Source organism: Mastigoproctus giganteus, chromosome 1 (assembly GCF_048544385.1).
Source record: "Mastigoproctus giganteus isolate SK-2022 chromosome 1, ASM4854438v1, whole genome shotgun sequence".
NCBI classification, from domain to species: Eukaryota; Metazoa; Arthropoda; class Arachnida; order Uropygi; family Thelyphonidae; genus Mastigoproctus; species Mastigoproctus giganteus.
The window spans coordinates 195489335-195504181 of NC_143575.1; the positions used below are offsets into that span (position 1 = coordinate 195489335).

At 36.6% G+C, this 14847-nt stretch overlaps 1 protein-coding gene across 1 annotated transcript in view; it reads right to left on the reverse strand.

Annotated features, from left to right (window-relative positions):
- LOC150091425 (MKI67 FHA domain-interacting nucleolar phosphoprotein-like) overlaps positions 1-14847 on the reverse strand; it is an 86748-nt gene that overhangs the window by 18177 nt on the left and 53724 nt on the right. The window contains exons 3-4 of the mRNA XM_090383839.1: positions 12207-12315; positions 2939-3150 (exon numbers count right to left, since the gene is read on the reverse strand). Coding sequence (XP_090239965.1) covers positions 2939-3150; positions 12207-12315 — 321 coding nt within the window. The remainder of the gene's footprint in view (positions 1-2938; positions 3151-12206; positions 12316-14847) is intronic.

The following is a 14847-nucleotide window of genomic DNA, read 5'->3' on the forward strand; positions in this document are numbered from 1 at the left end:
TGCTGGCTACCATAACAACAAAATTGTAAACTACTCTTGTCACATAGTTGGCTGTCTGAAAGTATAGTATTAGTCATATAGTGTACAGCAGCCACAGGCCTTTATTGCACTGGCCAAAAAATGAATATAATAATCTATATATGTAGATACATAAAATATAGAAAATTAATAAATAACTTATGTAAAGTAAACAAAACAAGAACTAATTAATGCCATCTACACATATCTAGATAGAACATTACATCAGTCTTATTATATTTTTTGTATAGTTTAAGTACAATTAGTAAAATAGATAAGATATATTTATGGCTATTATAGGGTTAAGTAGCTACCAGCTTATCCTATATGAAATATATCTTACCTATTTTACTAATTGTACTTAAACTATACAAAATATATATAAAGAAGAAAAACACCTAAAAGGAAATATATAAAAATTAGATAATAAAATAGACTAATTATGGGCTTCACTCCTCACATAGGTAACTATCCAGTTGACCTTTGAATTTCTTCAAACTGTCAGCCTCAACTACCTGCAGAGGTTTACTTGTTCCACTAATTGACAATTTTCTGGCTAAAAGAAAACTTCCTACAATCCAGTCTAAACCTGTTCTCCCCATAATTTAAATTTATGGTTTCTACTTCTGGAATCATGGAGAGTGTACTGAACTGCTGAGGTTAATTATTAGAGCACCTTTGGATTTGGGAGAGATTCTGTTGGACTGAGGAGTGCCAACACATCAAGGTGGCTGTAAGAGTGAAGATGGTAACTACAGAGCAGTTAGTTTGATTTCAGTGTTAGGGAAAATCTTAGAGGCAATGATTAAGAGTGCAATCCAGGGATATTTAGATAGAAATGGCATTCTGAAGAACACACATGGTTTTAAGGGAAATCATGTTTAACTAACTAGTCAGCTATTTTGACATAGTTACTAATGAGAAATTACTGTATTGTTATGTTATTTGGTTTTTAGGAGCATTAGCAACTAAGGCCATATTGCTCCGGGAATAGGGAATATGCGGTGGTCATTCCCTGACCTTTCTGCATCCTCCGTATTTGGTGGTGACGGGCTCGAACCCCGGTCTAATCAAGAAGCGTGTGCTATACACTGCTGCTCCTTCCCACCTGGCTACGGAGGCGCCCAATTACTGTATTAAAAGAAAAGATTCTAAAGTGCATTGCTGAGTGACTGCAGAACAGAAGGGAGAGGGTTGTGATTACTGGATACAGATTGGTGTAACATCAAAAGGGGGTTCCTCAAAGATTAGTTCTTGGACCACTGTTGTTTCTAATTTTCGTTTAACAATATTGACGAAGGGATAGAAGCATAACATCAAAATTTGCAGACAACGTAAAGATTGGTAGAGCTGTTGATTGATGATCAGTTCCAAGCAGCACTCCTTCAGGATGATTTGAACAGGCTTCAGGAATGGTCAGAAAAGTGGCGGCTAAATTTTAATGTAGCAAAATGCAAGGTTTTACACTTGGGGAAACAGCAACAGCAAAATAAATTATACACTAAGTGAGTTGAATTAACAACAAGAGGAAGAAAGAAATCTGTGAGTTATAATATGAGCAGATATGATTTCTAAACAATGTGAGCAGATATGATTTCTAAACAATGTAAACAGATAGTCAGAAAAGTGCATAATATCCTATCGATGATTTATCGAGCATTATCCTGTAGAGATAACGAGGTCATATCTGTATAAGGCAATTGTAAGGCTGCATCCAAGTATGAAGACCTCATCTGAAAAAAGACATGGAGCTTCTTGAAAGGGTCCAAAGATGGGCAGCTCATGTAGTGAAATCAGCAAAAGAGTGACCATAAGAGGAAAGACTGACCATGTGAGCTACAGAGCTTGGCAACTGGGCATCTCAGAGAGGACCTGATTGAGGTTTATAAGACTCTGAGGGGGTTAGTAAAATGAATGAAGGTGGAATTTTCACTGTTGTAAAGAATTCCAGAACTAGGCACCATAAATTCAACTTACAGTGAAAGAGATTTAGACTAGATTGCAGGAAGTTTTCTTTTAGCCAGCGAGTCACTGATCATTGGAACAAATTGCTTCTGCAGGTAGTTGAGGCTGACAGTTTGAGGAAATTCAAAGTTAAATTGGATAGTTATTTTCATGAGAAGGGAAGTGCATAATTTGTTGTTTCTTATCTCTCGCTCTCTCTCTTTGCAGTGCATCAAAAGCCTGTGGCTTCCTTGCGCTATTTGGCTAATACTAATAGTTTATAATAGTGAAAATTGTCTTCACTTTCCTATTCCCTTCTGAGAGCCTTATGGGTTCCAATCATGTCCCTCTAAGGTGCCTAGTTGCCAAGTTCTGTAGCCCACATAATTGAAGCTCTCTTCATACAGTCACCCTTTTGCAGATCTCACCCATGCAGGCTGCCCACCTTTGGTCGCTTTTAAGGAGCTCATTGACTTTAAGAAGAGACATCTCCATACATAGGCACAGTATTCCAAGTGCAGTCTTAGAACTGCCTTATAAAGTGGGATTATGTTTTTCTTCTACTGTTTTTTAATTCAACCAGAGCAAGTGTATAAACGATTTTGGGGTTGATATTCCCTAAGTGTAATTCACCTTGCACTGTGTTGCATTAAAACATAGCTTCCATGTTTCTGACCATCTTAAAGAATGTCAAAACCATCCTTAGAGACCACTAGACAATAATCAATGGCTGTCCCAATCTTTACATCATCTGCAAATTTGCACTCCCTAAACCTTTGTCAATGTCATTTATGAAAATCAGAAACAACAGTGACCCCAAGGACCCAGTTCTGATATTTCCCCAATCTGAAGAATATCCATTAATCACAACCCCCTACCTCCTGCAATCCCAACATGTTCCAGCATTATAAAAAGAAATTCTTATTAGTACATATACAAAATAACTTATTACTAAAAGTATATTATTACAAAATACCTGAATATCAAAATTGAATTTTATTCCTAATTTAGACAATGTTGACTTTGTCCTATTAAGTTTCTTCAATCTTTTTTGTTGTAGCTTCATAAGTTTCTCTTGATCTCTAGCTTTATTCACTTTATAGCGAGAGACAGCCGAAGCCAATGGCTGGCATTTTTTCCAACCATGAAATATCAAAGGGTGATGTCTCTCTGTAGGGATATACTCACCTATAAAAATACAGAGCAAAATTTTACTCAGTACATGCAATACAATAAATATTTTAACTTTTCAAGTAGGCACACATGGTAATTTTTACTAGAAATTTGTGAAAAAAACTTGAGCAATGTAATATAAGTTACTGCTCATTGAAAAGGGTGGAATGCAAAGTGTGTGTGTGTGTGTGTGTGTGTGTGTGTGTTCATTCATACAAAGAAATTTATTAGATTCTCTTAATACCACTTTACCTTAGTAACATTTGAATCAGAAATGATGAAATACTTCGATTCACTTTAGATAAGTTGTAAAATTCAGTAATCTTTGCCTTATCACCAATGAGATGCTGGAGTATTCAGTTCTTGGAGGTTAACCAAGGATGATAGATTCAAAGATCTGTTTTGTGGGTAGTAGAGGCAGAATCAGAATGTACTTAACAGCTATATGTATTAGAAATGATGCATCTAGATGCATTGCAACATTGAGGTGCATCATTTCTCATGAGTAGATAGAGATGGGTCAGACAGGTATGTCCTATTCTTGCCCTGGCAAGGATTACTTCTGCTCGCCATAATGTGCAGACACTGGAGTGCCAAATTTTCAAACGTGGTTTAAACTGGAAGAATTTATTATTTATTTGAGAGGCCACAATGTTTTCCATTGTGTAAGGCATTCTGTATGAATAATAAGTGTATATGTTTGAGGCTGGAACAGGGATATTGGTCAAATCTAAGGTGGTTGAATTTTTTGCAGCTTTATTAGCCAGTTCATTCCTCAAACATTCTGCAATGTGCTGGGATCCAACAAAAGGTGATCAGTTGATAGCATTCTTCAATTTGTAGTGGTAGGTTCCTGATTTGATTTAAAATTTGGTTAACTTTATTAGAGGAGTTAATGCCATAATTGAGAACAAGGAATCTGAAAATAACACTGATTCTCTCATTTAAATCACAGCATTGCTTAACTAATAACATATTATGAAAACAATATATTTTAAAGAACAGCCTGGATCAAAGTTTTCTTAAATCAATTTAATTGCATAGTTCAGCTGAAAAGCTACTGCATTCAGATGGAAGGGATGCTGAAATGATGGTAGAAGGAAACACTGTAGATTCTCCAAAAGCTGAATCAGTTGTTTTTTGAAAGTTATCAGTGTAACAGCTACTGCAGCCAACTGCACCTAACATATGATTTGAAAGCTGACAATGTTTATTTTTCAGTTTTAGGTTTATTATGTGCAATTATAGAGCCCAGAAAATTTGAGCAAAAGTAACAAGCTTGTCTATATTTGAATTTTCTTCCATAATATATGTTAATGTCAGAGGTTCCTGTAGCTATGCCGGAAGGTAAACTGCCCATTGTGTCATGTAACGTATGGAACATTCTAAAAGTAAGTGTTTGGCTGTAATCTGAGAGTTACAATTTTAGCATGCTAGAGGATCATCTTTTGTGATCAGATGTATGTGTTTAATGGGTGGGTCCAATACATATTCTTGCTAGAATAACTTTTTCATGCCCATTTGCTCAAAACCTTGATTTCCATAGCTTAAGTTCACACTTTATATGGAATAATTTATTACTGGATTGATTCTGCCAAACATACACACTGACTTTTACAAGCTTGTTTTCTTACAGCTTTATTATGAATATATGGAACCTGATGTGACGAGGAAATTGTATTTGTTGAGTTTTTTGCAGCTCTGTCAGCTCACGCATTACATGGGATGCCTGTATGCCCCCAGGAATCTAGCAAAAAAGTAACTTTCTGTTTTCTTTCAGTAAGTTGTACAGTAATACCCCGAAGTTACGCGATAGGTGGGTCCGACGAAAATTGCTTAAGTCAAATTCGCGTAAGTCGGGGTACAACTTTGCATATAAATACATATAAATTTTGTTTAATTGGGACCAAGGACTAACAAAAACACTAGTTTAAAAGAAAAATATTTAATAAAATTGTAGTTATTTATACATATTAATACAAATTATGTATTAAAAAAATAAATGAGTTACGTAAAAAAGTTATTTCGATGTCAGTGGCTTCATAAAAATCTAACAAATTCGTCTGACAACACAGCGCCTTTTTTTCACGCAGAATTTCTTCGTAGCAAAGCTGATAATTTTTTATTCCTTGCTTTGTAGCTATAACGCGTTCTTCATTGGGGGTCTATGTTTTCTAAAATTTTTAAGCCCTTTTCAATTGAGCTGAGACCTTCTGTCAAGCTTGCAATTGTCATGTGCTTTTCTGGTGGAACTGGGTCTGAAGTGTCGGATAATTCAGTGACGTTTTGCTCACGCATCTCTATGAGCTCATTCATTGTCAGCTCCTCACTATGTGAATCCAACAGCTCGTTGACATCATCACCATTGACTTCCAAATCTAATTGCCTGGCAAGATTAACAACTTCTATCATATGAGCGATATGATCAGTTTCTGGCGTTGTTTTCGTCTTGCTTTGAAAAAAAATGGACAGTTTCTTCCAGACACCATTCAATGTTTTTTGTGAATTTCATCCCAAGATTCTTCAATGATTCTTACGGCATCTAAAACATTGAATTGTTTCCAAAAGTCTTTAAGAGATATCTCACTATTTTGTCTCATAGCTTCATTCAGACGTGCAAACGAACGCCTCGTGTAGTAGGCCTTGAATGTTTTGATGAATCCCTGGTCCATCGGTTGAAGCAAGCTGGTTGTGTTTGGAGGCAAAAACACAACTTTCACACATCGGTCGAAATTAATTAGGGTGGCAGGAGGGTGACCGGGTGCATTGTTAATAAGAAGGATCAATTTAAATGGAATCTGTTTAGACTTGCAATAACGTTCGACTTCGTGTATGAAGTGGTGACCAAACCAGTCCTCAAAAACGGAAGCTGTCACCCAAGCTTTATGATTTGACTTCCAAATCACTGGTAAGCTAATTTTAGATATATTTTTTAAAACTCTTGGGTTTTCGGGGCGATAAATTAAGAGAGGTTTTAACTTGCAGTCACCAGCTGCATTCCCGCCGACCATCATTGTCAATCGGTCTTTGGAAACCTTAAAATCTGGAAAGTTTTTTATTCATGAAAACTATGTAATTTCCAACAAAAGTTGAGCATGAATTCGAACGCACACAAATATGACAGTTGGAATGCAAATTCTTGTATATGTGTGCAGCTCATGCGGCAGCAAAGTTGAATTTTGTTCATATTTCGCTCTCACTAAGAGCGAAAAACTTAGTGGGTGGCAGTGTTGCCAAACGAAAAAATCAAGAACCGCGTAACCCCAAGTATTACTGTATAAGCAACTGAAAGTTTACATTGAAGGGCATTTATTGCACTTAGCGAGTTAACATATAAGATACGGTCTGGGAGTGGTAGCTTCTCAATGTATTCAGTGCAATAAGTATAGCTGTAAACTCAGCCGCATAACAACTGCATTCAACCGAGAGCATTTTAGAGATTATGTTATTAGGAAAGACTACTGCAGCACCTACCTTAGTATCTGCTAGATATTTAGTTTAGCAAGATTGTCTCCCCCCCCCCCCTACGTCTGGACGTAATCAACCACAGCACCACCCTTTGCCATGGTGGTATGCAAAGTCAAAAATATTTGGGGTATAATTTCATCCCATATGCCTACTTAATAATAAAAAAATAAAAGGTTAGAAGTGCAGATATCATTACATACTGATCTCATAGAAGTTTCTTTATTTTCATGGATATAAATGTATGCTATAAAAGAATATAACACTTGAAGATATCGAGTGCAAACTGAATTTGATTGATGAATTTTTATTAAGTCTCAACTATTAAACTTAAACTAAAATAATGCTAATAGCAGCTTTCACATTGTTCAGCTGACATGCCCAAATGGGATTGTATCAACTTGGGGGGGGGGGGGTTAAATATTCATCATATAAACCAAAAATTAGAAAATAAATGGACTAAGTATATTAAAGTAGTACCGCTTAATTTTCAGCACTCACCTCTTGAAGAATCCGCTTGGATGTGATGAGATTATAGAAGACACATAGTTAATAAGAATGAGATGATTACTTGTACTGAAGTCGTGCTTCAATTTAAATTTAAAAAATTAAACACGAAATTAATTTAAACCCATTAAAATATGCACGTAAGAAAAAGAATGTACATTCCATTCCACAGTTGTCAATTAAAATCGTAAAGGTGGGGATAATCTTGAATAGATTAATTATTAATGAAAAGCCAACAGTTGTGCACAAGCAACTTTCGATATTCGTTTTCAGTTAGTTTTGTGAGAAGAGGAATGCTAACGTTATTAATAAGAAGAGCTATTACCCGGGATGCAATTCAGAGCATGTGGGAACTTCATTTGTGCCAAGTTCCAAATAAGGGAGAAGTTGAGTGGGAGTTTTGTGTTTAACACGTTCAATGACATGTGTCGCTGAAACCATTCAATAATATTTGGGACTTGGCACAAATAAAGTTCCCATGTGCTCTGAATTGCATCTTGGGTAATAGCTCTTCTTATTAATAACGTTTGTGTTCCTCTTCTGACAAAGCTAACTGAAAATGAATATCAAAAGTTGCTCATGCACTATTGGCATTTCATTAATAATTAATCTATTCAAGATTATCTCCACCTTCATGATTTTAATTGACAACCGTGGAATGGAATGTACATTCCCTTTCTTACATGCATATTTTAATATGTTTCAATTAATTTCATGTTTAATTTTTTAAATTTAAATTGAAGCACAACTTCAGTAATGATTTAGTACAAGTAAGCATCTCATTCTTATTAACTATGTGTCTTCTATAATCTCATCATATCCAAGCAGATTTGTCAAAAGGTAAGTGCTGAAAATTAAGCAGTGCTACTTTAATATACTTAGTCATTATAATACAGCACATGAATTGTGTCAAATACACCATGAATTATCAAACTAATAGAGTAAGCTTACATGCGAAAAGGTCTAAACCTCCCAAGCACTTCCTAATTCATTTCACAAATATATGTGGTCTCAATTCTAATCCCAACAATGTGCATTTCCACTTACAGTCTGCCAAGCCCCATGTACTTTTTCTGACAGAATTTCAGTTATCGGTTGATTCAACCACTGCTCATCTCAGTTGAGCACTTCCTAATTCATTTCACAAATATATGTGGTCTCAATTCTAATCCCAACAATGTGCATTTCCACTTACAGTCTGCCAAGCCCCATGTACTTTTTCTGACAGAATCTCAGTTATCGGTTGATTCAACCACTGCTCATCTCAGTTGCCCAAATTATTCGCTGTATGATTCCTTTCGCCTCAAAGGTGGTACTTGTGCAATGTCCATTTCGATATTCCCTGTCAGAGACTTGGTAATTTGGAATCTCCTCTCTTCGATCTTCTCTGGCTTAAAATCTCTCTACCCAATTGTGTCAAATTCATCTGTTGTCTCTACCATTCTCCCAACTCCACTAATCACTCGGAGCTCTTTGATTTCCTCTCTTTGCAACTTGACTTTCTCCAGTCCAACTTGGATGGGGCAACAGTAAATTCCAAAATAATGTAATTACAAAAAAATTTGATAACACAATTGGCTTCACTAATGCAGCAAATGTTACATGGTCCAATCTTAAATTTTCAGCAGCCATAGGCAAAAGTTTGTTTGGCAGCCCAAGGCAAAAGATTTTTCGTTGAGGTCCATTGTTGTAATAAATTTGTAAATTTTTACCACCTAATTTTAATATAAAAGTTACAGTTAACATAAAAATATTTCAAATTTATTGAAAAGATTATGCTGTACAAATAGGTAATATGTAATTATAAAATGTGAACCAAACCATTAAAAAGACAGGATGCAATTACATTACAGCAGTGCTATGAGTTTCTTTAAGGGCTTAATTATTTACACTGACAATTAAATAAAATAAAATTCCACATAATAAAATAATTATGCTCTATTAGCCAAATACTGCTAACTGGATAAAAGGATTGATCTACAACCAAGAACTTCTGAAGCTCTTCCCTTTGTCTATAGAGAAACACTCATGATAAGCATTAACATTGAGATCAAACACAAAAACAAATAATTGGGAAAGAATAACTTACACATTTGCATATTTTCAAATGAATTATCAAGGAGGGAAATGCACATGCAACAGGACAACTCAAACCAATGATGTTGTTTCAAAGAAAAACAATGCACTGGAAGGGAGTAAAGGCCTTCCAATACATTCTCTAAATCTGGAAACTATTAAAGCAGGAATGTCATTTTACCCATTTGTGTGCAGGAAAGTGAAATATGATTCTATGAATAACCTTCTCCCTTGGAATAATTCATGGGGCCCCTAGCCCACAGACTGAGAATCTCATATATATGTATACATGTGTGTGTGTGTGTGTATTTAAATAATGTTGAAATAGTTGGAAAAACGGAATATTTCATAATAAAAATAAAAAGGAGGGTACAGCATACATCAGGGGCAGCAAAAAGCATATTCCTCTACATGATGCTTGAAATATAATCATATAAATTAGAATAAGGTATAAAATAAAAATAAAATAAGGCCAGCAGTACGGCAAGACAAGAGCGAAAAGAGGGGTAAAAAGAGTAAAAATATTGCAGCAGAAACTCTAAATTAATTTAGAAAATCTAAATGTACGAATAATAATTCTTTGAAATTTAAGAGCCAATTAAATAGAAATTTAACGGTGCCCCCTATGACGGGCACCAGGTCCAAATTTATGTGAAATATCACCAAACAGAGATTTAAACCAGTACAATAAAACAAAACAAAAATAGACTGACCATTATGCCCCATCTCGACAGAGGACCACAAGGCCAATAATGGTCAGGGAATCGCTGCATTTCAAGCATCATGTAGAGGAATATGCTTTTTGCTGCCCCTGATGTATGCTGTACCCTCCTTTTTATTTTTATTATGAAATATTCCATTTTTCCAACTATTTCAACATTATTTAAATATATGTCACATGAGAGTATTGGGCGAATTGCTAATGCTGCGCCTGTCCTGCCATCTGTAGTTTATTATTCGTTTATATAAATGGATTAATTTTACTTTTGTCAGCAGTGTGGCTTTGCACTGGAGTGCTCATGTCCGTTCTATTTTTGATTTTCGCTGCATCAGGACCACCACTGTTCAATTCCCTGCATTGGCAGTTCGATCTGGGGATCGGTGTGGCGGACTGATCTTACGATCGATTCTCCTCTGCGGCGATTTGTTTAGCATTTGAAATGCAGCGATTCCCTGACCATTATTGGCCTTGTGGTCCTCTGTCGAGATGGGGCATAATGGTCAGTCTATTTTTGTTTTGTTTTATTGTACTGGTTTAAATCTCTGTTTGGTGATATTTCACATAAATTTGGACCTGGTGCCCGTCATAGGGGGCACCGTTAAATTTCTATTTAATTGGCTCTTAAATTTCAAAGAATTATTATTCGTACATTTAGATTTTCTAAATTAATTTAGAGTTTCTGCTGCAATATTTTTACTCTTTTTACACCTCTCTTCCCTCCCTGCTTGATTTGAAATTAGGTTTAATTTTGTCTTGTCGCTCTTGTCTTGCCATACTGCTGGCATTATTTTATTTTTATTTTATACCTTATTCTAATTTATATGATTATACACACACACACACACACACCGATGAGCCAAAACATTATACCCAGTGATTCATTATGCAAATTGAAGTAACTGCAGGTGAACTACAGCGCATGCATGGATTGGGACACGGTACAAAAATAACACCTGATACTGAGCTCTGTTAATCAGTGTTACTCTTGTTCTTCAGATGGGAAAGGCAGTGGACTTAAGCGAGTTTGGCAAAGGCCAAATTGTAATGGCCAGACAACTGGGTCAGAGCATATCCAAAACGGCATGGCTGGTGGGATGCTCACGGTCAGCCATGCTTAGTACCTACCGAAAGTGGTCCATGGAGGGAAAACCCACAAACTGCTGGACGACCATGGCTCATCAATGCTCGAGGTAAGTGATGGCTCTCCCGAATGATATGTGGTAACAGAAGGGCGACTCCTTGGTAATTGGAATGCTGGTAATGGGAGTAATGTGTCACAACACACAGTACATCGAATCCTGCTAAAAATGGGGCTGCGTAGCCACAGGCCGCTCCAAGTGCCCATGCCAACCATGCATGGTTCACCGGCAACAGTGTCTACAATGGGCACATGAGCATAGAAACTGGACTTTGAGTGATTGGAAGAAGGTTGTCTGGTCTGATGAATCACATTTCCTGTTGCACCATGTGGACGGCCAGGTATGTGCACGTCGTTTACCTGGGGAAGTGATGGCGCTTGGATGCACCATGGGACAAAAACAAGCCAGTTACAGCGGTGCCATGCTTTGGGCGATGTTCTGCTGGAATTCCCCTGGGTCTATTCATCCATGTGCCAGGCACTCTGATGTCTACCACCTACCTAGACATCATTGCTGACCAGGTACATCCTTTCGTGGCAACGGTCTTCACCTCTGGCTGTGCCGTCTTTCAGCAGGATAACGCGCTGCGCCACGCAACACCACTCAGATTGTTTGAGACTGGTTCATAGAACATGAGGAGGATTTCCAGGTATTGCCCTGGCCTCCAAATTCCCCAGACATCAATCCCATTGAGCATCTGTGGTTTGTGTTGGAACAATAACTCCGATCTGCGGAGTCTTAACCACTGACAAATCTGTAGCCATCACATATCACAGAGTATGAATACCAAAAAAGGTTTATGGAAAATCTCCATACAGAAAGATGTTTTTTAAAGAAAAAAGCACAAGTAAGCCAAATGTCTAAAGTGTTTTTGTCTTATTAAGAAGTCTGAATGAATTTAAGGAGAGCACAAGCAGGGAATAATATCAGAAATCTACAGCAGAGTGGTTTCTAGTCTAATTTACTCATGGTCTGTGAAATGGTTGAATAATAATTATATCGAGGAACCTTTCTATAATAGAAAGGTTCCTCGTATCAACTCACTGCTATATTACTCTCAAAGTAGTACTTAATAGTTATAACATGTAAATAGTAATTCACTTATGTATTATTCCTATTTATAACTAAAGTATTAAAACAAGAGTCGATAAAAATTCACTTACATTTTATAATCTTTTCAAACATTAGATAATTGTTCATTGTTTCGGCGACAATTTTTGCTACTTCATTACATTCGAATTCAATAAATGCATATCCACGACTACGCCCAGTCTAAAGAGAAAACAAAATAAACAGAATAAATCTTAAGACTTCAAATGGAAGAGTAAACAAAAGCAATTAAAGCATTTCATAAATGTCTTTAGCACGCGCAAACAACATTGGTTTTGGTTGTTTTTTTTTTTGTTTTTTTTAAGGAGCATTAGCAACTAAGGCCATATTGCTCTGAGGATATGCAGTGGTCATTCCCTGACCTTTCCGCATCCTCCGTATTTGGTGATCACGGGCTTGAACTCCGGTCTAACCAAGAAGCGTGTGCTACACACTGCTGCTGCTGCTCCTGCCCACCTGGCTACGGAGATGCCGTGCAAACAACATACCAAAAGTTATTGGGAAGTAATTTTCCAGCTGTGTTTTTTTATTATCATTTAGAAGTATTTGTCATCAATTATACACATCAAAGGCAACTGGTAAAATATTTATAACATTTAGTCTCACACCCTGACAAATTAAACTGACACCACAGAACCATCATATTTTTATTTTTTTAAGTTTTCTCTACAACATACAAACAAACTAATCGCAGAACACCAAGATGACTTTTCAGGTTCACATGTTCTCAAAAGAATTGCCAAAAAAGTTAGACACCATAAACCCATTGCAATATTTAAATTTATGTTTTAGTAGCCTAATCATGAATTATAAACACTATTCCAAATGACTTAATAATAACACCTCTTCTTGGCAGCCTAGTCAGTAAAACACATTGTGGGGGGGGGGACTACGAAAAGAAGTAAAAATTTCTTCATTGCTCACTGGAAGGAACTCTTTACATTCTTTTCAATTGCAGTTGTAGTTAGTTGATTTCAAGTGGAGGGAGCAGTGTTTTCCCTTGAGTTACAGCTTTTTATATAAGCATAACATTCAAGTCAGTCCATGACCAGGCACACTTCATACAGCCAAAAGGCACTGCTTATTAATTAGAACATATCACTCAATATGGAGGGGGGGGGGCAGCAAAGTAGGAGATCACTGTGAAAAGAAGCAAAATTTACTTCACTGCTCAGAGGTGCAGTAGACTACACAACTGCATATGTTGTCAACATATACGAGTGGTGTTCATGATCATGGGTATTTTATGTAAATATTTATTTAACAGCGATACACTTTAAGTTATCCACCTAAGGTACTTTCCATAGTTTTATTTCAATGATTTATGATTTATAATGATCCTACATATCTCAACTTGAATCATACTAATTTTAATCCCACTATGTTTTTAGGGTTATGCTGCTGTAACAGAAAGAAGGAAGACACCTGTATCAAATTATGGATTTGCTCAAATTGGAGCATTGTTCAGTCATCATGTTTCTCACCAAAGGAAATGGGCCAAAGGCCATTTGTGAAAGGATGTTGGCTGTGTATGGCAACAATGTACCTTCAGAGTACCAGGTGAAATTCTGGTCAAAACAATTCAAGTGGGGTAGAGAGTTCATCGAAGGTGATACACGTCCAGGAAGGTCTGTGACAGTGACTACTCCAGAAATGTGCCAAGCTGTGGAAACCCTTGTGCTGAATGACAGACATTTAAAGGTGTCCCAAATCTCTAGGGAATGTGGCATATCTGGGGATGTGGGGATGACTAACGCCAGTGCAAGCTCAGACAGAGAAGCTTAACAGTTTTTAAGGCATAAGCACTTCAAAATGCAGTACAGTTTTGGCGTAGAGACTCGTTTGCGCCCGGTTCCTTTTTTCCTATCAGCAGAACCAATATTCTTGAGTTTGGAAAGAAATCTTCTCACTGTCGACTGATTACAAGACACTCTATAAGCAATATGACAGGAAAAACATCTTTACGTAAAGCAACAATAGCACTCTTTCTCCATGGCGTCAACTGCACATAACTCACCATCCTGACAAGCAAGGAATGACTGCAACTCTAGCAGAGTGTACTTATATGGCTGAAAGTAACAGATGATGCAATATTACATCATCACCTACATGTGTCAATCTTATCTGATGCAATCTGTAAGAAATATTGCCATATACTTACGTTATTTGGACGACAATTACAATTTTAAGGGGTGATGCAGTTTCTTTGAACACCAGTGTATATATATAAGTTTGTATTAATATATTGAATAAAGTATGCATAAATGGATGTGAAAATTACACAAAGTGCCAGTAACTAGAAGGGCGAGGATAGTAGAAAAGGAAGTATAGTAGATATGCGAAAGGTGAAAGAATGTTAATATCTTAAAAGTTATGATGAATTAAGAAAATTATGGGCTGAATTACAAAGCCAATAGAAGGTAGGTGAACTGTAAAATAAAAATAAAATAAAAAGTAGCACAGCTGTTATCAAATATGGGGGGGGGAACATATTTAGATAAAGGTCAAATACAGGTAAGGAAAATGTGCAGAGTCTGATGTCAGCTGAAGCAAATATTGATACATGCTCAGGTAGTGTTATTTATGTGGATGCTGACAGAATGTGATCTTGCTGTGCCAGCAAGTTCCACCAGATTGTTATAACCAAGGGGTAAGGTACTGTTTTGCTTGTGGAATAAAGATCAGAACTCAGAT